The following is a 23,557-nucleotide window of genomic DNA, read 5'->3' as shown; positions in this document are numbered from 1 at the left end:
AGTTAATGGTATTATCAGATAGGGAGCAGACGAAATTTGCCCATGGCAGTTGCGTGTATTCCTTAATTGAATCTTGTTATAGTTACAATAGCAAGTACAAAATTCTGATTCTCGAAATAAGGGGGACCAAATTCAAAGCAGCAGTTATTAAACTTAACAGGGCCACAAGCTTGTTCAGCCATCTCCTTTACCTGAATCCTCCTTTGAGGGTCTCACCATGCTTCACGACTGCTGGTCTGGCTTTTCTTCGTGCTGGGCCCTTAGTTTCTCTCTTTCTGTGTGTTCTGCCTTCCTACACCCACCTCCATCCTACTCAAAATGCGTACTCAGAAAACCCCTCTGCCACTCAGTCCTGAAACTCCTGTGTGGTTCCACACCTCTTTTGTTTTAGACCGGGGGCTTATGATTAACTATATCCCGCCAGTTTGTATTATGGATGAGTTGTTTCCGCCCACTGTAAAAAGGAGCGTATGATCGATGCTGTCACCAGTCCTCTCTGTGTAATAAGTAAATCTGTTTTAGTTTGTTTCTGGACCCTTCCACTTCTGCCTGCCTCTACAGTTACTGTCATCTCTCATGATTTTTATTATAGTATCACAATATTGGTCACCTTCTTATAAGCTTCAGTTTCCTGGAGCCATGGCCGGATGTGCCAATTCTCAGCTTTCATTTAAACAGGTGTTCTAGATCCACGAGTGGCAGGAGAAAGTTTGACAACGTTATTTGTAAAGCGCCTGGCACCTAAAGCAAGCAATAAAAGAACAACCATTATTCTTATATCATGATTCTTAGTTAGTGGGCCGGGCGCCCCCCATGACATCCCAAGGTTCTGAATGGCTTGATTTGGCAATTATTGTATGCGTTGCACTATAGAACATAGAAATAAATCAGATCTAGCCTTCAGAAAGATGAGATTGTTAAAAATAATTTATTTACTTGAAATAAGGCCCAAACCACGAAAAAGCTGCGTAAAGTATACTTTATCTCCAGCAACTAAATATAGCTGTACGCTAATTGTGTTTCTAAAACTGGCTACTGCAAAACCAGAAACCTGCCCATTGTCCCCATTACTGCTATCTCAGTCCCAGTCTAGCAGCATACCTGAAAAAATTGCTACCCACCCTTCTCCAACTGTTTGTATTTTTTCCTTGCTGCACAGTATAGCTCTCTCTTTCTCACTTGATGTTTACTTTTTCATATAATTTCCTTCCCATTATTTGTGATTTTCCATAAGAAGCTTGGAATTGTTCAGAATCTAGATACTGCCAGAAATAGTCAATTTCTCTGGACCGAGTGTTAGAAGAGAAAACTGGAGAAACCAGAAAGTAGTTCATGTCAGTAACTAGGTCTCAACACTTAAACTACCCGGAGAACGGATCTTCAAGATTCAGGTTCCTTCAGTGGAATGCCATTACTAAACAAATCATCATCCATAACACAGAGCTAAGAATTACTGGAATCTGAAGTGAAGTCATGTCCACGCCTTTGTGACAGTTAGCAAGCCCCCATAACAGCTAGTAGCCTTATAATAGCTGGAACATTAGGAAGAAATTTTGACCCTCTCACCGGACACAGTCGCCTGAACTTTTGACACTGTCTTTCCTTATCAGTCCTGAGGCAGTTGAAGCAGTTCCTAACGTAGTTTTTGCTGGCAGATTGCAGAAGTGCAGGGTTGCTACCACCATCAAATTGCTACATGACGAAGCCGTGGTTTTGAAGTGTGTTTAAAAGATTTCTGCTTTTTTAATGGAGTAGCGTTTTTTGTACCCATGTAGAATTATGTACAAGAATAACTACACTCAAAAAAAATCAAGTGTAGACATTCGAGCCTACAACTCCACTCTTCTCCTACTTCTTGTTCAGCCAATCACTCAGACAAACAGTTTATTTACATTGTAGGAGATAATGCTGCCCGCTTCTTGTTTACAGTAATGCCTGAAAATGACAACAGTTGTTTGCATGGCACTGTTGTAGCTGCGTCGGAAGTATTTACATGCCAGGTGCGCTAAGATTTCTTATATCCCTTCATGCTTCAACCACCCTTCCAGAGAGTATGTGTCCATGATGATGACAGCTGCTCGATAATGATCCAAAGAGTGCGGACCAACTATTTTCATTTTGATCTCTGAGTCAGAGCCACCAGCAGCTTTCTTTTGGTAAAAGCAGCAAATAGTCTTGTGGCACCTTATGACTCCCGACATTTGGAGCGATGAGCTTCATGGGTGAATATTAGACTAACACGCTACCCTCTGATACTTTCTTTTGTGTTCAGTTCTGTAGTTATCCACATCAGAGTGTTGCTCTTTTGAGACTTCTTAAAGATGCTCCACACCTATCCCTCTCAGATTTTGAAGAAATTTCAGATTCTTAAAACCTTGGATCAAGTGCTATAGCTATCTTTAGGAATGCTCACATTGGTACCTTTGTGTTTTGTCAAATTTAATGTGAAAGTATTCTTAAAATGAAATCATGTGTTGGGTCATTGCATATACATGGAATCGCTATACCATGAAATATATGGCAGAATGTAGGTAAACACAGAGGAGGAGACATACAGTTTCCCCCAAGAGTTCAGTCACAAATTTAATTCCTGCATTATTTTTAATTAGTGTCATCAGTATGGAAGCATGTCCTCTGGAATGGTTTCTGAGCATGAAGGGCATACGAATGTTTAAGCATACTTGGCATGTAAATATCTTTCAATGTTGGCTACAAAAGTGCCATGCAAATACCTGTTCTCACTTTCATGTGACACTGTAATAAGAAGTGGGCAACATTTATGTCCCATAAATGTAAACAAACTTGTTGTCTTAGTGATTGGCTGAACAAGAAGTAGGACTGATGGACTTGTAGAGTCTAAAATTTTACATTGTTTTTGTTTTTGAGTCCAATTATATAACAAAAAAAATCTTACATTTGTAAGTTGCACTTTCACAATAAAGAAATTGCTTCTTCCAGTACTTGTATCGAGGTAGTACTGAAAACTATTTTATGCATTTTTACAGTGCAATATTTATAATAAACATAGTATAAAGGTGAGCATGATACATTTTATATTCTGTATGTGAATTGAAATCAATAGTATTGAGAAATATAGAACAAAATCAAAATATTACATTTCAATTGGACTTGTATTGTTTCAAACATTGTGACTCAAGTGCACATTAATCATGATGATTTATTTTACATCGACAATTAATTTTTTTGCCAATTAAGTCATATAATAACTATGATTAATCGGCAGCGCCGGAATCGGAATTAATTCTTCAAGGATGGCCCCTATCTACTGTTAGTTTTCATTTGGCTATGCAGTTGTGTACTGGCAATTAACTTTTGGTTCTAGTTCATTTTGCTGGGTTCATACATTTTTTTCATTTAGAGTTATATAAAAGGTGATTTAAATCAAAATAATGTATTAAGGAGTACATCTCTCTCTTGGTACAAAAAACTCTACTCCATACAAAAAGCAAGAATCTTTTATACACACTCACACACAGGCTTCGGTCATGTTAGCATTTGATTGGTGGTTAGCAAACCCTGCACTTCTGCAATCTGCTCAGCAAAAACTAGCTTAGGACCTGCTTCAACTGCCTCAGGACTGATAAGGAAAGACAGTTCAAAAGTTCAGGCGACTGTGTCCGTGAGGGGTCCAATTTCTCCTAATGGTTGCCAGCTATTATAAGGCTACTAGCTGTTATGGGGGCTGCTAACTGTCACAAAGCTGTGACATTGACTTCACTTTCAGATTCCAGTAATTCTAGCTCTAGTGTTATGGATGATGATTTGTTTTAGTATGGCATTCCACTGAAGGAACCTGATCTTGAGATCCTGTTTCTCCGGGTATTTAGTGTTAGACTCTAGTTACTGGACATAACTACTTTTCTGGTTTTCCAGTTTTCTCTTCTACCAACTCTTCTCAGAAATTGAACATTTCTGCAGTATTAAAATTTCTGAACAATTCAAGCTTCTTATGAAATCACAAATAATGGGAAGGAATTATATGAAACATAACATGTAAACTCAAGTGAGAAAGAGAGAGTACTCACTCTGTTGCAGAAGGAAAAAATACAACAGTTGGAGAAGGGTGGTAGCAATTATTTTCAGGTATGCTGCTAAGACTGGGACTGAGATAGCAGTAATGGGGGACAATGGGCAGGTTCTGTTTTGCAGTAGCCAGTTTTAGAACACAATTAGCTCTACAGCTAATTTATTTGGCTTTGAGATAAAGTATACTTTTACTCAACTTTTATCTGGTGGTTTGGGGCCTTATTTCAAGTAAATATAATTATTTTTAACAATCTTCATCTTCTGAGCTAGATCTGTTTATTCTTATTTTATAGTGCAACGCATACAATATTGCCAAATTCAGCCATTCAGAACTTGGATGTCAGGCCCACTAACTTAAGAATCATGATATTTAAGAAATAATGGTTGGTTCTTTTTATTGCTCTTTAGGTGCCCAGGCTTTACAAATAACTTTGTCAAACCTTTCTCTGCCACTGTGAGATCTAGAATCCTGTTTTAAATGAAAGCTGAGATTTGCACATCCGGCATGGCTCCAGGAACTGAAGCTATAAGAAGGTGACCAACTATTGTGATACTAGTAATAAAATCATGAGAGATGACAGTACTGTAAGGCAGGCAGAAGTGAGTCACACTATAACATACTATTACACAGAGAGGCACTGGTGACAGCATCGATCATACGCCCTTTTTACATTGGGCGTGAACACACTCATCCATTAATACAACTGGCGGGATATATTAATCATAAGCCCCCCGGCTAAAACAAAAGAGGTTGTGAACCCACACAGGAGTTTCAGACTGAGTGGGCAGAGGGGTTTTTCTGAGTACCATTTGAGTAAGGATGGAGGTGGGTGTAGGAAGGCAGAACACACAGAATGAGAGAAACTTAGGGCCAGAGCAAGAAAGCCAAACAGCAGTCTGTAAGCATGGTGAGACCCTAGAGAGATGTCTTGGTCAAGGGAGATGGCTGAACCAAGCTTGGGCCTGTAAGTTAATAAACTGCTGCTTTGATTTGGTCCCTCCTGTATTTGGAGAATCAGAACTTTGTACTTGCCTTGTAATAAACAAGATTTCATTAAAGGAAACACCAAACTCCATGGTCAATTTCTGCTCCCATTGATAATACCATTAACTTTGACTAGCTGCTTGGGTCAAAAAGGGGTACCAGTACAATAGGCATCAATAGGTTGATATTTAGATTTGTTTGCTATTAATATTCATGAGCCTTAGCATTTGAGAAATCCCTGAATATGAATATCCACCTACTTATCCCCATTCTGTGCCTTTCTTTTAACTCTGGGGTGCTGCTGATGGAATATTCTTTCATCTGGATTTCTGGGACAGGATGTTGAACCCCTCCTCTTGAGGCTATTGAGAAGGCATCGTGATTGGGGCTGGGGAAGATTTGTATTTCTTTCACTTTTCTATAGGAAGGAGAGGTATAGATATCAGATCTTTAATGTCAGCAGCAGTAAGGGAGCCAAACAGATGATTATCCAGAAACCAATATTAATATTGAAATTTAATTGCATTTTGCTGGCTGAATTTGGCAAATAGTCTTGCAATTCAACCAAATGCTTTTCACCCAATCCTATTATACAGAGCCACTTATGCCTGGAAAATTGAACATATGTTGTTGTAAATGGCACTGAGAACAGTGATGGAAATGGCAGTGGAAATGGCGATGGACATCTGTAATTTTGGCCAAGTGGCTGCAACTTTATTTTCCCATAAACAAGATAGTTTTTTGAGGCAATCTGCATTGTTCTGGCAACAGCTAATCAGTCTGTCACAAGCCTTACCTCTCTTGTATCTCTGTGTCTCATCTGCATTGGTTTACATGGCATGGATATTGGAGAAAGTTGTTTTCTGTTTATGGCTAAACTCTTGAAACAGAGTGGAAAAACAAAACACACACACACACACACGCGCACACACACACACACACACACACACACACACACACACACTACTTTTTTCTTCCTCCCATTTGAAACAGTGAAAATCGAAAAGGAACAAAATTCTTTGTAGGCGTAAACTTTTTTTCCCCCACACAGCTCTCATGAGTCGCTAGATAATTAGGACATTATTTCTGTGTTTGTGATTAAATAGATATGCCTGGCAGATCTGTTAGTTAATGGCTTCAGTAAGAAGGATCATCAACAAAAGGAAGAGCAATTAATAACTATTTTACAGAAATGATCCTTATGACTATTCAATTTTGTATCAACAGTTGCTATGTAGAAACTCCACACCCCAGATTTCATCCCTGTCATTAACAAGACCCTACACAGAGAGTTGGCTAGAGAGGCCCTGTAGGCACAACAGCTATGGTAGCTCTAGAATAATTGCTTAAAAACATTGAGAGGGACATTGTCAAGTGGTTAGATTCAAACTGTGGACTTTGTTTAACAATAAATGTATGGGAAAGGAAGAGTTTGGGTTAACAAAACTAAATAGGGGGCGAACGTCTGCCATCTATATTGAACATCAACTCAGGCAGTTACCAAAGCTACCAATGTAAGTTAACATGACTGAGTCTTGAAGAAGGAATATAGTATTTGACCAAAGAATAGAAATATTTTGTAATTTAAAAACAATGAAAAAACCCACAAGCTTTTATTTGAATAATTAAAAACACAAACAAAAAGCCATTGTACTAGGGCTTGGGTATCAAAAAGGAAAAGTGACTAAGATTGGAACATGAAATTTTCCCACCTATTAGCCAGACCTAAGAGTTCCATCATGGCTTTGCCACCAGCCCTGAACAATACACTGTCCCAGGAGTAAACCAGATGTCACATTGTGACTTTGAAAGTCACAGTCAGCCTTCCAGGTTCCTTCATGCTTCTAGGGGGAAATAACTGGTACTAGATCAAGACCTAGTACAGAGTACTTTCCCCACTCCAGCACACCAGCATACCTCTGATAGCATGTTCCTATGTGTGAAGGAGGAGAGACAAAACTCCACCCATCCTCCATCCTGGCCAGTAATGTGGGAGTTGGGACATATTCTATATATGGAGGCTACTTTCCTCCCCATACTGCAACCCACAATCCAGGAAGCTGGCTCAAGGGAGAGTAAGGGGGCATCTTACAATATCGTACCCTCCAGCATAGCCTTAAAAGCAGAAGCATGATCTGTTCCTATGTGAATTGCAGTCTCTTCCTACCTCACACCTCCAACCCCACATCCTAAATAGAAAAAATAAAGGAATTTTTTTTAATTAACAAACTATAACAACATAGTACTAATAGAAGAATAAAACAGATTTTATAAAATAATTGTTATCTTGATAGTACCTCTTTCAAAAAAAAGCATATAGTTAGCACATAAATGATATTTAAAATGTGGGATACAGTTTGCATGTATAATTAGTAGCAATCAGTGAACCTGAAAAGAGTTCCATTAAGTATCTAAATTCTCATCTGCTTCTCTAAACATTGAGAGGCTATGGTTCCCCTCAAACTTCCCTGCAACCCCTCCTCCTAGATCCCTCTGAGAGTTGACTATCTCCATCCATCTGTGTGATCCTGACATGCCCCCAAGCTTCTGCCTTCCAGTGTCAATCAGTCCCCAGTTCCCATCAAGTAGCACTCAAAAATGTATTTGCTTCTCTCTGCCTTCCTACAACAAACTTTTGGATGCTTCTGTGATGCTTTTGAATGTTTTTTTTTTTTAATCTGTGCATTGGCAGCGATTTCCAAATGAGATCTCTAGGAAAAAACAATAATGCCAAATATCACTCAGTCATTCTCACTCTCACTTACGGTTGTCTGCCCTGACTTTATTAGGAGTCGGGTTTATGGAGTCATATTGGGAAAAGTAATTCTGACTTGCTGTATCAAAGAGCAATTGGCAGAGAAAGGATTCCTGCATTTGAACCAGCTTTCTTTAATCACCTTGGAGGTTATCCAGAGAGCTTTGCTTATAGCACTACAAGAACAAATCATAAGGTTCACAATGCGGCCATGTTCTATAGTGAGTAGGAGAAGTACAAATCTATACAAAAAGGAAGGGAAATACGCAGACATGTATTTCTTTATCAGCAGGAAAAGAAGAGTAAATCTGCGGAGAATATTTGATCCTCTTTCCACACACCCTCCGCCCCCAAAAAACCAAACAACCACCCAACCAAAAACCCACTGCTTACAAAAGTTATGTGCTGCAAACTTGTTAAACCTAATGGGAGGACATTAGTTCCATCAGAAACCCAAGTCCCTTTAGAGTCAGCATCCTTACTACAGAGGTGGATAAACCCAAATCCTTGAGAAATTAGTTGTTCTAGTCTAGTAGCCATTGAAGCAGCTTTTGTATTGTACTTTAAGTACTTGTTGACTCCCTGATTTCATGTGAAAAACGTAGCCCTTCTGTAGCTAGTTTACAGCCTGGTGTGTTAATGCTGAGAGTCGAGGCCATCATCTGTGAGATGAGCACAAGTACTATAGCAGCTGAACCAAGTCCTGGTATCATCACGCAGCTATGTAGAGAGTCAGAGGGCCAATGCATATGTGGGAGGAGGTGGCGGGGGGGAAGGAGGGGAGAGAATGACAAAGGAGGAGGAACAAGAGAGAGAGAAGAAACTGAGGGAAAGGACAGGTAGAGAGAACAGATCAAGGTCCATCACTACAGAACATTTCATATCAGAGAAATTAACTGGAAGATCAGTAATTCCCAGCTGATGTCACAGAACTTGTGGCCATATATGAGGCATGTAAAGCTGCAGACAAACCATCTAATCCACTTGAGAATCTGAGAGTCTCATTGCGGTTTGAGCATTAGTAGAAGAATCAGATGAGCTATGCTTGCTAAACCACTGATTGTGATTTGTTCCTCTTGGCAGATGAAACTAATTTCTCTAGTGCGCCTGTGGATTATGTGTTACAAACATTGATATTAATGTTTATTTTGGTATTCCAGGTCTAACTTTATTTAAAATGTTACTGATTAAAGGATAGAAGTTACGGAACTCAAAAAGACAAGAGATTTCAGGGAATAGTGACTTTTATTGCAGTAAAACCCAGAGCCACCAATGAGGGTCAGACTGTATTACGCTAGGAATGGAATAAAGAAATAGGTAGAAATAATCATTATTGAGGAGAGATCACAATTTAATTTTAATCAGAACATTAAAAAATAGGCTAGACATGGAATGGAGTGATCACATAAATCATCAAAGTTTTTTTGTTTTTTTAATAGGTCAGTTATACCCCAAATGCTGTTTAGCCTAGCCATTGTTAGCTGGTTGAATTCCTGAAGGTGTCTCAACAGAAGTTGAGTCTTGAGGAGGGATCTGAATTAAAGATTAGGTCAGGAAGGGCAATCCACACATAAAAGGCAGCTTGGAAGAAAGCATGGAGATATTTGTGGGAGAACAGACAGGACTCAAGGCTGATTTCATTGGCAGAGTCAGGGATGTGATGGGATAAGAGACATAAAGGTCTGTCTTTTAGAGGTGAGGACCAGCTGGAAGAAAATATGTTTCTAATTCTCAGGAAGTATTCAAGCAGTGCACATTTTTCTTGTTTGTATACTTTGAGTACTAAGGTACTGGGTTAAAAAAATCTCAGCCTTTCGGGGAAAAGGTATATTGGAAGAGAGAAAAGAATGTATCTGTTCAGTTCTTGTAATATGGCCTGAGGTGATAGGGTGAGTGTGAAGAGGTTCCCATTTCTAGCTTGGGGCTAAGGGTATATCTGCATTTGAGCTGGGAGGCGTGATTCCCAGCTTGTATAGACATATCTAAACCACAGTTCCCAAAGTCTCAACACCAATTAAATGTGGTGAAATCAGCCAAAGCAGACCCTGTGCTCTAGTGATGGAAGTCAGGTGGCACAAGCAGATCAGTCTTCTTTTTTCCTCTCTGTACCACCCAGGAATGGACTCCTGAATTGCCAGGCTATTTGCTTTCCCCATAGAGCTGCCCCTCTCCTGCTCTGTGTTCTATACTACATTCTGGAGCATGGACTTTTCAAACATGATGTTACAGCGTGAAAAGATTGCAGCACACACATTAGATGAAAGTATGACATCATCACATTGTGCTACAGCATGTTGTCATTACAGTCCTTGGTATAATCAAACTAATCCTTGTTGTTGTACGTTATTTGGATTACAGTGGAAAACAGAGGCCCCAGTTGGGATCAGAGCTCCATTGTGCTGGGCATGGTACAAACACATGTGACGTTTGTGTTTTGTTCAGCAAAATCTAACAAGCTGATAGTTTCCCCACAAGCTGTTTGCAGAACTGTCAAAAGGTTGATCCTCCAAGGCACATGACGGGTTTCTGAACTCACCCAGCCTTTGATCTCCAGGCTGCCAGCAGCATGGGTCTGGTGGTGGGATACTCAACCCTCCAACTGAGTCCATGGGAGTCTACCTTTCCATGGAAGGATTCTCTTCTTTCAGAGACCTCCAGTATGCCATGGCTCAGTTCAGTGCCCTCAGGCGAGTGTCTCTAGTAATAATTCTAAAGTAATAGTTTGTTGCTGGAGGGGCCTGCGTTTTGTCAAAGTGGACCTCAACAGGCAGTGATCTCCTGAACAGTTCTTGCCTTCAGCCAGGCCCTCTGTAGGAGCTGAGGGCTGAAGATCTGCTCTCCGTTCCTCAAAGTCTGCTGCCAGCTGAGCTGGGCTTCTCTCTTTACATCTCCCCCCCGACCCCTGACATGCCTGGCAGTTGTGGAAAGGTAGGGTTGCTTGAGTCCAGAGCAGTTCATTAAGTGTCACTTGGCCAATGTGGGCTTTATACATCTTGTCATGGAGCTTTACCACCTTGTGATAGTATTTTTATGATCTGAAAACTTTTCCACCAGGGACTGGCCTAAGATCACAACCTATTTAACATCAGCTATTGAATAGCCATCACGTAATACAATGCTTCAAATGCTTCAGTGCTGAGCTGGTCCAGATTCATACTAGAAGAGATGAAAAGCTCCATCTTCCTACTATTACAATTCCCCTGAATCATTCATTACCCACAGACAAAGCACCAATCCTGCATTTATCAAATACCTCATCTGTTGCCTTATGAGAAGTAAATGAACCATAGGGGTATTAGTTCAGAACAAAATTCATTTTTTAAAGATAGATATAAGAATTAAATGAGCTGAGTATTGGATGCATCATGGTTAGGGGTTGGATGACTCAGATGATGACTTTGTACAGCCCTGTGACAGCATACCTCAAAGATAAAGCTTACCTGTTGCTTAAATGAGTGGGCTCATGAATTATTATACAGCTATTTAAAATTTTTAAATAATATAGTTATCAAATGGTTATTGTCAAAAAAGGAAGAGTCATAACAACTTTAACATGGAGGTTTGTGGACGTTTATTTCAGCATTGGTGATGAAATCTCATGAACAGTTTTTGGAGATTTTAGGCTTAAATCATAGAATCAGAGAAATGTACGACTGGAAGGGAGTTCAGTAGGTCATCTAGTCCTGTCCCCTGCACTAAGGCAGGCTTGAATATTCTTTAGACCATCACTGATAGGTGTTTGTCTAACTTGTTCTTAAAAACCTCCAATGATGGAGATTCCACAACCTCCCTAGGTAATTTGTTGCAGTTCTTTCTACTACCGTTACAGTTAGGTCAAACCTAAGTCTCCCTTGCTGCAATTTAAGTGATAGATTTCTTACAGGACCAGCCAATCTTTCAAGGTTTTCTGCATCCTTTCCCCTGGAATGATGATTTTCATGAAAGTTTGGCCGTTGCTGAAATAGAATCATAAAACAGGCTACCTATTGGATCTAACCATGGCACCAAAACCATGATCCAACTATGTTCCCCAGATCAGCATGCAGAGAGATTCCTTTGCTCAAAGTTCTCACCACTTGCATGGGAAAGAGGCACTCACCTTCCTTTACATTAGCAGCCACTGCCCTTTTCCTGGATTATGCAGAGAATGGATTGGTTTACATATTGAGGGAGAAGACGGACTGTAGTCAGGAGACCGGATTTACATCTTATGTGCCCCTAGGCACAGCATCCTCAGTCCCTCACCCCACCTACAACAGATCTTTGTGTTTTCCATAAAAAATGAAACTTTTAACCCACTTTTTACTGTTACATGCCCCTAGGCATGTACCTTCTGTGCCTAATTAGAAATCCAGCCCACAATGGGTGGGTATGAACCTGTAACACCGATAGACCTGGTCATTAGTGGTGGGATCGAACCTGGGATCACTGGAGCTAAATGCATGAGTTTCTACTGCATGAGCTAAAAGCCATATGGCCCTTAGCTAAGTCTGTAGAGCAGACTCATTAATCTCTCAGTGGTCTCGGTGCCGCTAGATGGGACAGAGGAACACACCCAGGAGGTGTGTGGGTTACAGGGTACACATTATCCCACTCTGGCCTCATGAAGATTGTCCAAGAAAGGTAATAAAGCCTATTTTGCCTTTCTCGCAAAGCACCCTCCACAGTGTGATTTCTTCTTTGGGAGAGCACAAAGAGCAGCAGTGACCAGAGAGGTTCCCCGATAGGATGTCTGCATTAGACCCCATGCTGCCATGGTTAGGGTATAAGGAGGATTGTGAGGGGTTTTGGAGAAACAGTTTGAAGGGGAGAAGCTAGAGTACAGCTGGTGGAGTCATGATTATAAGAGGAATGTAAGTATGGCAGCTGTTCATCCAGCCATGTATTAAATGCTATACCAAACTCCACGGTCTGGAGGAGGCAGGTAGGATACCATTCCCCTCTGACCCCTGTTGAAATTCTTTGTGTAAAGCCCATTTACTCAGACTTTGGGCTGGGGAGCAGGATTTGACCTAGAGAAGTGTTCTCTAAAGGAAGGATAAAATGGTTAAAAAAGGTTTATTTAAACGGCAGAAAAATAATCTTCAGACGCTTGAAGGATGATTTGGAATTTACCCTGACTCTGACAGAAATTGCCTCATATAAAAGACTCATTTCTGGAACCTGGGACAATGTTGAAGATTTTCATAATATTTGGGAATCCTGCCATGATGCAAAGCCAGCTAAGCACCATACTGTATAGAGTTATTTATACATCCTTTTCCACATTTCACTTCATACTCTCTTTCTTTTTTTCTTTCCCCCAGGTTCTTATTTATTTTTTTTTACAATTGTATTATTTTTACTCTGCTGTTTTCCTAAAGTAAAAATAGAAATTAACATGTTGATAGGTAAACATATTCAGTGTTAACTGATTCAGCTTTCTTCATTGAAGTGAGATAGGAATGAATAGTAGCCAAAAAACGCTTTTCAAGGTTACTAATTACGTTTTTTCTTTCCCCCTTTTTATTCTCAGTAAAAAGCAGCAATAATAATAGAAAAAGAAAGGGAGAAACGTACTATCACCAAATGAATAAAGTTTGCTACGGATTGGCCCTGGAGAGATTCTCTTTAATACCAGAAGTGGCATAGGCAACCTTCCAATGGAACAGAAAAGATTTTATTTTTCTCTTTCTCTCATTACAGATGGACCCAATTCAGAAAGCTGTAATCAATCATACATTTGGGGTTCCTCTTCCTCATCGAAGAAAGCAAATCATATCATGCAACATTTGCCAGCTGAGATTTAATTCTGATGTAAGTTGACTATTTTGTATTAGTCTAAAAAATATGCATTAGTCTATGCTGGATGTGCAATGAGAGAGTCTTTTCTGTGTGTATTAATTATTTGAGCTTAAATGAAACATAATGGTTTTAGACTGTGGATCCATAGTAGATGAGGATGTAGGATACTGTACACAGAGGCAATTACTTGATACTTTATACATGGTGGGTCAGATTCTCCCCTCAGTTCCATTCCTGCAAGTTTACTAATTTCAGTGGTGCTGCACAGGGTATAAGTGAGGGCAGGACTGATCCACCATCTTTAATGGGTGCAATATAGTTTCTAGATCCTAATGCCTTTACCAGAACTAGATAATTTGGCTGCACTATTTGTCCTTTAAATACCAGAGGCACTGCAGCATTGTCCATATGGCTTAGCCGTACCTCTTCTGCTCATGCTCCAAAATCTGTACCTCCAGTAGTGTAAACAGTTGTGGCAGTTTGGTGCTGCTGTCTTATCCACTGCAATCCTAGCTTTTAAAAACAAAGATTATTTTCATTATTTGTCCTCCACCTCATCCACAACCAAACGATGTGAGGTGAAAGGGACTGCTCCCAGCCTGAAAATTCTCATTCTGTAAGGGGAAGAGGCTCAGAGTCTGGATAGTTTGTTGGACCTTCCACATCCTCACATGCCGTCCAAACCTTCTCTCCATCCACCTCCACAAGGGCAGATTAGTCATCTTCAGAACTTGGGACATGACCGATTGGACCCATCCTTTCCTATTTTTCAGGGATAAATCAAAATACTCCAAAATAACCCTTTCCCTTGGTTCAATCCACCTTCAAAAGAAAAAAAGTTTTAGGTTCCCATTCCACATTCATAAGTGGATAATAATTGGACAAGGAATCCTTTCAGACTCTTCTTCTTCCCAAGAGGACGATCTGGGCTCTTTCTGTAGGAGTGTCCCTGTGCTTCCTGTACATTTACATGTTAGCCACTTAATACCACAGGGACTCAAGACCCTCACACCCAGGCTAGGACCAAAAAGATCCCCCAATAAGAAAAGGAAGATGGCCCAATGGGGAATAAACTACCAAATGCCACCAAAAAGTTCTGAAGTGTTCCAGATCCCCAGTATCTACTATTAGCTCCAGTTTCCCTCCAAAGAAGCAGAACTCTTCTCCCCAGATCATAACCCTGATCCAGAGAGAACAGACAAGGTTCTGTATACAGATGTATTTAAAAGTAAGAAGGTGGTAGACTCTATTGAGCTCCAGGCAGAGGGAAGAGGATGAGCAAATTCAAGTCAAGTGCAAACATCTCCAATCTAAACCCTTTGAAGATGCAAGCAGAAAGAATTGGGAAGTGCCTGACAAGGGAAAGAGGCTTAGCTGGCAAGTCCTAGAATATTCTCTTCCACAGGCACTGCATCTCTCCTGGAGGCTTTCTCACATGAGTGGATTTGGCAGAAACTTATCTGCCTGTTCCAAACAGGCCTTGTCATTGACAGTTTCATTTGTTTGTCTACTAAAATAACCACTACCAATACAATAGGTTAACTTTTGATCTGCTGACCAACCCCAAGGTGATCACAACAGTATTGGTAGAGAAAATAGGTTGAAAAATATTGGTCCTCATCCAGGCCTATTCTTAGACGGCATACTTATCAAAGCATTATTCTCAAGGACCTTCTCATGAGAAGTAATTCAGAGGACCATTCATTGCTTCAGCAATGAAGATTTGTCATAAAATTTAAGAGGGGATCATGAATCTTTTCTGTAAGCATTGTCCCCCTAGGGAGTAGGATAAATTCAAATAAGCCTAGTGTCTTTCTGATGACAAGATCCACACACTGATCTCCACAGTCAACCAAGTGTCATGCATTCATCTTTACTTGCAGTCCTGGATCTTCTGCTTTCACGTATAGAGATTATTCCCTGCACATATACAAGAGCTTTTTTTCACATCATTGGAACTATTCCCAACAAGGCATACTAAGATTGGTAAAGATACCATTCAGAGTTATCTGACCTCTCAGTGAGTGAAAACAGGATACCTAGATGAAGGTAGGATCAGACTCCAGAATCCTACAATGGACACCAAGACTTTCAGGACTGGTAGCTCACCTGGGGCATAGCAACACAAGGGAACATTGGCACAGTCAGTGAGGCTTCAGAGAATCATTAACGCTAATGATCACAGCAGCCACTCTGGCCCTTCAGGATTTGAGTAGGGAGGATGTCCTGCTTCAGTCAGACAACATGATGTGGCATACGTAAATCTGCAAGCAGGAACAAAAACCTCAAGTCTCAACATGGTAGTGATGATACACATCCTTTCCTGGGAAGAGTGCCACCTACTCTGCATCCAGATGGCCCACATAAAAGGGACACAGAACACACAATTGAACTGGTAAAGTCATTGGCAGACATTCAACTCAGAGTGGTCCCTGAACCGAGAAGTATTTCAGCTGATTGGAGGTAGGCTTTCCTCAGATGAAACTGTTCACAGCCATTTGAAATCTAAAATAAAAAATATTCTCCATCAGGGAAGCAAACAATATGTCACTGGGAGCCAACCCACAGATGTCTGAATCTGCTTTTATAGTCTTCCTCCTCTTCTGCTGCTAGGAAGAATAATTCAAAAGATAAAAATGGATGACACAATGGTCATTCTCAGAGGCATGTGCAGCTGCAAATAAACCAGTCCCGGAAGGAATCAGTTCATTCAGTACATTTGACAGCATCTTTTTGGAAAAAAATCTGTAAAGCAGATGCCTAGCCATGTCATAACACCTTAAAATGCTACAGGCTTGAATTCCAGTTTCCTGGAGCGGCATCCTTCATGAGGATGAAGCTTTATGTGTGATCCCAAATTAGATAATGCCACTAATTTTAGGGAAGGGAAGATCTGTCTGCTTCTCTCCCTTCTCCTTAATATTTCCCTATTTTTCATTGCATCTCAAGTGTCTCTGACTGAGGCAGGAGTCAGAGTCCTTAATGGAAAATTTGTTATCTAATGATTTCCTCTCTGGGATCATATCTCTTCCTTCTGCTTCATGCAAAGTCAGGTCTCTGGTATCTCTGTGATGCTCTTTTTTGGATCCCAGAAGCTGGGACTGGATGACAGGAGATGGCTCAGCTGATAATTGTCCTATCCTGTACATTCCTTCTGAAGCATCTGGTACCCAGCACTCTGGGAAGACAGGATACTGGGCTAGATGGACCATTGGTCTAACAGAGTAAGGCCATTCCTATATTCTTATCACTGTTGAATTACAGAAATTGCTGTACACATGCTTTAAAACACTAATAAGTATTCAGTATTTCAATATAATATTGCAAATACTTATCTGGCTTGTGGGTGGAATGAGCACAAACAAGCACCATAGCCCCACGAGTAAGTTTGAACTCCTTTCAGTAATTGGAGTACTAGAGGTGCAGCAGACTGTTTAAATTGCATCTGGAGTGAGATTCCCATCCTAAGTTCACAGACTCATGCAAGTGGGCTAAAAACAGCTGTGTTGATGTTGCTTTGATGTTGTGGCTTGGGCTGGAACTCAGGCTTTCAAGCACCTCCTGCCATGCCACAGCCCCCTGCACTACTCCCAGGGTTGAGAACCTGAGCTCCAACCCAAGCCACAACATCAAAGCAACATCAACACAGCTGTTTTTAGCACTCTAGATTGAACCCCATTGGCACAAGTCTGCAGACCCAAGCTGGGAGGTTTGCTTCCAGATGCAGTGTAGATATAAATGTCACAGGTTAGGGGAAAGGTCACTTTCAGAAAGGAAGGCATCAGGTAACAAGTTGTGATTAATGGTACTGTAATATGTCAGATCTACATGTATTACAAGTTTTTCTTCTCTTTGAAGAAATGATCGCGTCTTACTGAACATTCCTACTCTTAATTTCTACCGTGTTTTATTGAATGTAATTTAAAGCCATAAGAACCAGACCTTACTGGCAGTTCTATTGATGAAACTTTATTTTTTAGATCCCAGAGATAGGATTTATCAGCCAGTAATGAATAGAAACTCCATTTACTTACAGTATGAGAGTGTTATTGAAATGTTTATAGTAAAACTGCTCTTTTGGATTTTTTTTTCATTTTTGTTCAAGATACAGTATTGTCTCCCTTTTTCTATAGATTTCTTTCAGCTTTTTTTCAGCCAGCTTTTTTTCAACCAGCTTTTTCTGGTTGCATGGTCACAAAATTAAGTTTAAAGGAAAAATAAAAAAGCAGTACATTAGTCTAAAAATGTTTATATTCTTTCTGAAGAAGTTATCTATAAATCTTTATGTCAGTGGTACGGTCGCTATTTCTTGTTAAAATAAATCTTCTCATACAAGAGAAGGGAAGAATGAGCAAATAACTTGTGAGATGAGGAAGAACATTGAAATGGGAAAGGTGGGCTCTGCTCTATCTGTTTTTAGCAATGAGCCTCTTGTCCCACAAAGACCTCTATTCAATATTTGCATTCTCAACATGGTACTGTGCCAGCAAAGCATTTAAGCACATGCTGAACTGTAAGCACGTGAGTGGTCCAAGAGCTCAGTTGTGCCACCTGCCAGAGCAGTCTGATGCCAGTTTAAGAAAACTGTTGAATACCTGCTTAACTTTAAGCATGGGATTATTCCCATTAACTCTGTGACACTAAGAACATGCTTAAACATCTTGCTGAATTGTGATCATAGTGCTAAGCACCATACAGGGTCAAGCCCCAATTGACTTTAGTGAGACTACTTATGTGCTTACTGACACACATGCTTAAGTGCTTGCTGGTTTGGGAACTAACTGCAAAAAAGCCCAGCAAGGAAAGATTACTTAAAAATATACATATGCCAAGTTTTTCTAATTTTTTCCATCATTTTGGTTTCTGTCTTGAGTAGGACCAATCTTATTTTGCCAAGGTCACCAAGTCAGCAGTGATGGTCTGTTACATTACAAACTCCTTCTCCTTTCACTCTTGGGTAATGGAGATCTCTGAGTGATCATCCAGTTTGCATTGTGTTGGAAGGTTGGACAGGAAATTTGGTGTGTGCATAGCACTGGATTGCCATTATGATCAAATATAAAAGTATTTCGTACTGTGCTTGCCAGAAATAATTGTTTAACATAAAGAGCAACAGTAGCAAAGCTCTCTTGAGCTGAACATTTGTCAGAGAGACTTTATCAATCATCCTTTTGCCTTGTTTCCCTCCCCCCCCCCACTTTAATATTGCCCTAATCCTGCAAACAAGACCCTGGAGCCCATATGGAGACCAATTGATGTCAATGGAATTCTAAATTGACACAGAAGTCTGTGCTAGCAAATACCACTGCAGGATGCATGCAGAATAAGGATGAATCATATTTTATCTGTGTTATTTCCTAGTTGTTATTCCTTCCTTGCATTTGGAATAATACTGATTAAGACATACTAAATAAATTTTTATTCTGGGGATGTTTTATTAGCAAATGTTGAAATGTAGAACTACTGAAATATTAGAGAAACAAGGTGGGTGAGGTAATATCTTTTATTGGTCCAACTTCTCACCAAGAGAAGTTGGTCCAATAAAAAATATTAAGTTTGTCTCTCTGACCAACAGAACTGGTCCAATAAAAGATATTACCCCATCCACCTTGTGTCTCTAATATCCTGGGACCAACATGGCTACAGACACTGCATGCTGAAATATTAGACATTTGGGCAGAGATTTCCGAAATCCCACTCAATGGACAGGATCTGTGCATATTGACTGTCTACATATACAGCTGTATTTGCATAGATAAATAGTTAGTTGAGAATTTACTTTCATGATGGGTCACATTTTGTGCAGGCCTTTAGGAACAGAAAAAGGCCAATCAGGGTAATACCCCTATTCTCTCATAGTTATTGAATTACACCTTCCTGCTTTCACAGTTGTTATCCTTCAATGCAATTTCTCTACAGCTATAAATCTATGTGGTGTTTGAATTTATTCATACTATTTGCTTCAGTCATTTTCTGAGGTATCTACCTCCATGTTTATCACACTTTCCATGAATTAGTTATATCCTACTTGCTCCTACTATCCTGATTGTTTTTAGATTGTATCCATTACATTTAGAATCCATTCTCAGTAGAAAAACATCAGCCTTTATTGTCATTCTAATAAATACCTTTCAAACTCAGTCATGATTATATACAGGCATGTACCATGTACTGCAAGCCACAAAGCAAAACTGTAACTGTTCTTAGGACAACATTTCTTTCGTAACTGTCACATTTTTCTTCTTCTTTTCTCCTTTATTAGTATATCAGCAAAACCCTAGCTCTATGAATTCACTGTTAGACCCTGATCCTTATGGCCGGGGGGTGGAGCGGGAGTGAGGAATTCAGATCATTATGCCTGCCCACCATCTCAGTGAGGTCAATGGCACTCCAGTGGTTGCAAGAATTTGTAAAGGTTGCTCTCTAATTAGGATAATGACCAATTGTGATCAGACTATACCGTGAAAGAGTGTAGATGCTCTGCGGGTGGTGGACAATGGGTAGCCCCTAAGGAAACACATGTAATGTTGAATGAAACATCTGCGTGTACCTTAGAGTGTATTTTCCAATAAGACTAAGCTCAATTTCTCCTAACTTAATTTCTTCAGACATGAGTATCATACATTATTTTTGTCCTATTCTACATCTGTTCAGTGAAGCACCATCTTTCATTTAGTGTGGAGATCAACATTCAGGAGCAATTTCAGATTTCAAATATGGAATTGCACGTTCTGTTCATTGGTGATCAGAACGTGACTACTCAAAATGGAAATATGCTTTTATGTCTACCCTTTTCCAGAGATGCTGGTTTAAAGCATTGACTGGAAAAAAGTAATAAACAGTAACAGAAAGTGACTAGATGTAAAGATGTCCAGGGAATCTCTAGCATCTATATCAGTGCATTGTAGAAACCCTAAAGTGTTTCTGAAGAAAAACCTGAGATATAAAATTTTTGACATTATTAAAATCCATTAAAATAACCTAGAATATGTTGCGCTTATATAACATAAACAAAAAATTTGAGAACAACTCAATACATTTTGTTTGGGGTATGAGATGGCTTCTGTTTATATAGGCATATGCAGAGCATTTTAACAAGTGTTATCTCCTCTTTTCTATGTCACAAAGTTTAAAGTTTGGGACAAAAAAATTCAATTAGAACCTTTGCAAGTCTCCTACCATACTGTAAAACTGGAACTGTTATTTTGAACTGCATTCTATATTTTTAAAGAAAACATTTTTTACTTCATTTATTTCTTCTCCTTGCCATTAGTTTGTTCTTTGTAGTTATATAGGAGCCAACCATTTTTAAAAATCTAGAATTATAGCTTCGAAATTATTTAAACAAGCCAGAAATCTAGGAAAGCAATATACAGCTGACATGCACACCTCCTGAATTGCCTCAGAGCATTTCTAAAATGGTTACCAGAAAGCAGAAATTAAATGATTATTAATCAAGGTAAAAATCATGTTATACAACAGGTGTATTTAGTGTATTTTAAAAGTAGGGTATTTAATACAATATATAATATACTTACTTTTGTAACATACATGCAGAGGCATATTTGTAATATACATGTTTTGGCATATTTGAAAACCATAGGACCTCACCACACTTCATGTTCTATCTTCTTCTTCAGCTCTTGAGTATTTATGGGGCTATTTGAGCTGCATTCCCTGGATGAAATCCTTAGGGGTATGGGAAGCTCCTTACCCTTGCCTGATAAAGTCCAGCACAGTATGGGGCAAAAAGATGCTCAATTTTTCTATGGCTAGCTGTTGCAGAGGGCCTATATGGCAGGAAGCTCATATAAATGACCTCCTCACTCCATCCATCAGCTCTCCTTGGATCCCAGTGCCCCTCTATTCTCTTGCAGGGAATGTGGAGTCTACTGTTGTTTACGGGCTGCTTGTCAGGATGGATGGTAGGGATGCTGCCAGGGTTTTAGTTGCACTGCCATCCTCAGACCTTCCTTTTCTCTAGGGTTAGGGAGAGATTTTCAAGCTAGTAGCATTGCATGTCAGCTGACAGCTCACTCTGGTGCTGAGATGGGGAAAGAAGCTATTGGTCTACTCACTGACTGTGTCATTGTCACTCAGCCAAGGAGACATCACCACCATTAGCCCTCTACCATACAGAGTTATCTCTGCCTCCCCGAACATCACTCTCCAGTGAACTGTGACCACATATGGAGTCAGACTCTACCTCTAGGTAGGAAGTGGATTCGAATGCCCACACTACCATGGCTGGTTCAGAGTTGAGCCTGCCTTGATTAGAGAGCTGTATGAGCACAGAGTCTAGTCAGGCTGGTGCTGTGGTCAAAATTTGGCCATATGTGAATCATAGATAGACTCTAACAATTGCTGGGGAACAAGGAAGGTAAAGGGCAACTGTCCTTATATTGATTTTTCAGGCAACATTGAGCATTGGGCCAACCTTTGTGGATGATTTCTCCTGCTCCACATTCTGCCTGTCCTACTGGTGCATTTCAAAGAGCTGTTCCTTTGATGTAGCAACTGTGTTCTGCCAAAGGTGTGAGATCTTTCAAAAATGGCACAGTTTTGCTGCACAAGATCTCTTGAGTGTGCAGAGCCCTCCTCTTTTTAACAGTCAAGTTATGCAGAATTGGCAAAGTTTAAACACACAAGATCTGTCTTTGTTTAATGACTATTCTTCTAACTGTGGAGCAGGGCCACCCGGGGGGGGGGGCAAGTGGGGCAATTTGCCCCGGGCCCCGCAGGGGCCCCCGGCCGCGACTGTGTGACTGTGTCTGATACTCCCCTGACGGGGCCCCGCTGGCCGAAGCAGCTCTGCGTCTCCCTGAAGCAGCAGCAGCAGCTAGGCAACCAGAGATGCTGAGCTGAGGCAGAGCCAGCCGCTGGGGGGGGGGGCCGGGAACGCTTATCTGCTCACCTGGAGGAGACAGCTCTTCTGGTCGGTGGGAGACTGACAGGTGGAATAATCTCTCAGTGACCTCACTCACCTGAACAGCTGCTGGGACTTCCAACCGTGAGTGTTTGACCCTGTGATTCCCCTAGGTTTGTAATATTGGGGTGGTGTTGTGGTTTCAGGGTGTTGCTGTTTGAGGGTGAGTTTGTGCCTGCCTGGGTGGGTCTGTTCAGAACTAAAGTTGGGATCATGACATGTAATTGTGACCAAGAAAAAAGCCCCTGGTCTGCAATATGGCACGGCAGGCTGAGACTTTTATCTCCCCCATATCTCCCTGCAGAAGGGGAAACTGAGGACGGCGTGATCTAATTCCCTTTCCAATTATTTGGAAAGGAAGGAGACTGGGGCTCCTATCCAACCAGTTCCCTTCCCATCAACTCTGTTTTCCCGCTGCAAGACCGCTGTAGGGCTGAAAATTCCATTAAACTATGGCTCCTTCATTTGCCCTGCAAACATAAAAAGACCAACTTGCGGGGGGGAGGGGTAGTCGCAAACAGGGGTGAATTAGCAGAGGGTGAGGGTTGCGATGACTGGGACTGTTCTAATGTTTGCTCTGAATACTGTGTGACCTCAGTGTCCCCTAGGCAGTTCTTAAGTATCTAGGTGGTGAGATAAGGGTGTGTGATGATTGCTGCAGAGCAAAGGGCCAGTGCACCGACCTAAATGCCTGGCACTCTGTCTCCTAGCAACTGATGGCCTGGCTGGGCCCCTCTTCTGCAAAGGTGCCAACTGTCTGAAGGTGTTGGAGACAAAGGATCAGGTGACCCCTGGCCCGGGAAAGGAGCTGACCAGAGAGGAGGGCTGGAGGGGGTGGTTAGTCTGGTTGCTGAGAAGAGGAGTGAAGTGCAGACCTAGGGGTCTGGCTCGCTCACTGCCCCCGGAATGGACCCGGCCGAGGGGTCCGGTTCACTGTATCTACAAGCTCTGTTTTAGACCCTGTTCCTGTCTCGATAAACCTCTGTTTTACTGGCTAAGAGTCACATCTGACTGCAAAGTGGGGTGCAGGACCCTGTGGCTGTGGGAAGCACACGGAGGG

General features: G+C 40.8%; 1 protein-coding gene across 3 annotated transcripts in view; it reads left to right on the top strand.

Moving 5' to 3' along the window:
* ZNF385D (zinc finger protein 385D) overlaps positions 1-23,557 on the top strand; it is a 419,438-nt gene that overhangs the window by 249,276 nt on the left and 146,605 nt on the right. For all 3 annotated transcript variants that reach the window (XM_032781181.2, XM_032781182.2, XM_032781179.2), the window contains one exon: positions 13,473-13,583. In XM_032781181.2, the coding sequence (XP_032637072.1) occupies positions 13,473-13,583 (111 nt within the window). The remainder of the gene's footprint in view (positions 1-13,472; positions 13,584-23,557) is intronic.

Source organism: Chelonoidis abingdonii, chromosome 2, assembly GCF_003597395.2.
Source record: "Chelonoidis abingdonii isolate Lonesome George chromosome 2, CheloAbing_2.0, whole genome shotgun sequence".
NCBI lineage: Eukaryota > Metazoa > Chordata > Testudines > Testudinidae > Chelonoidis > Chelonoidis abingdonii.
The sequence above is the reverse complement of the archived record's forward strand: the minus strand, read 5'-3'. Positions and strand labels throughout refer to the sequence as shown.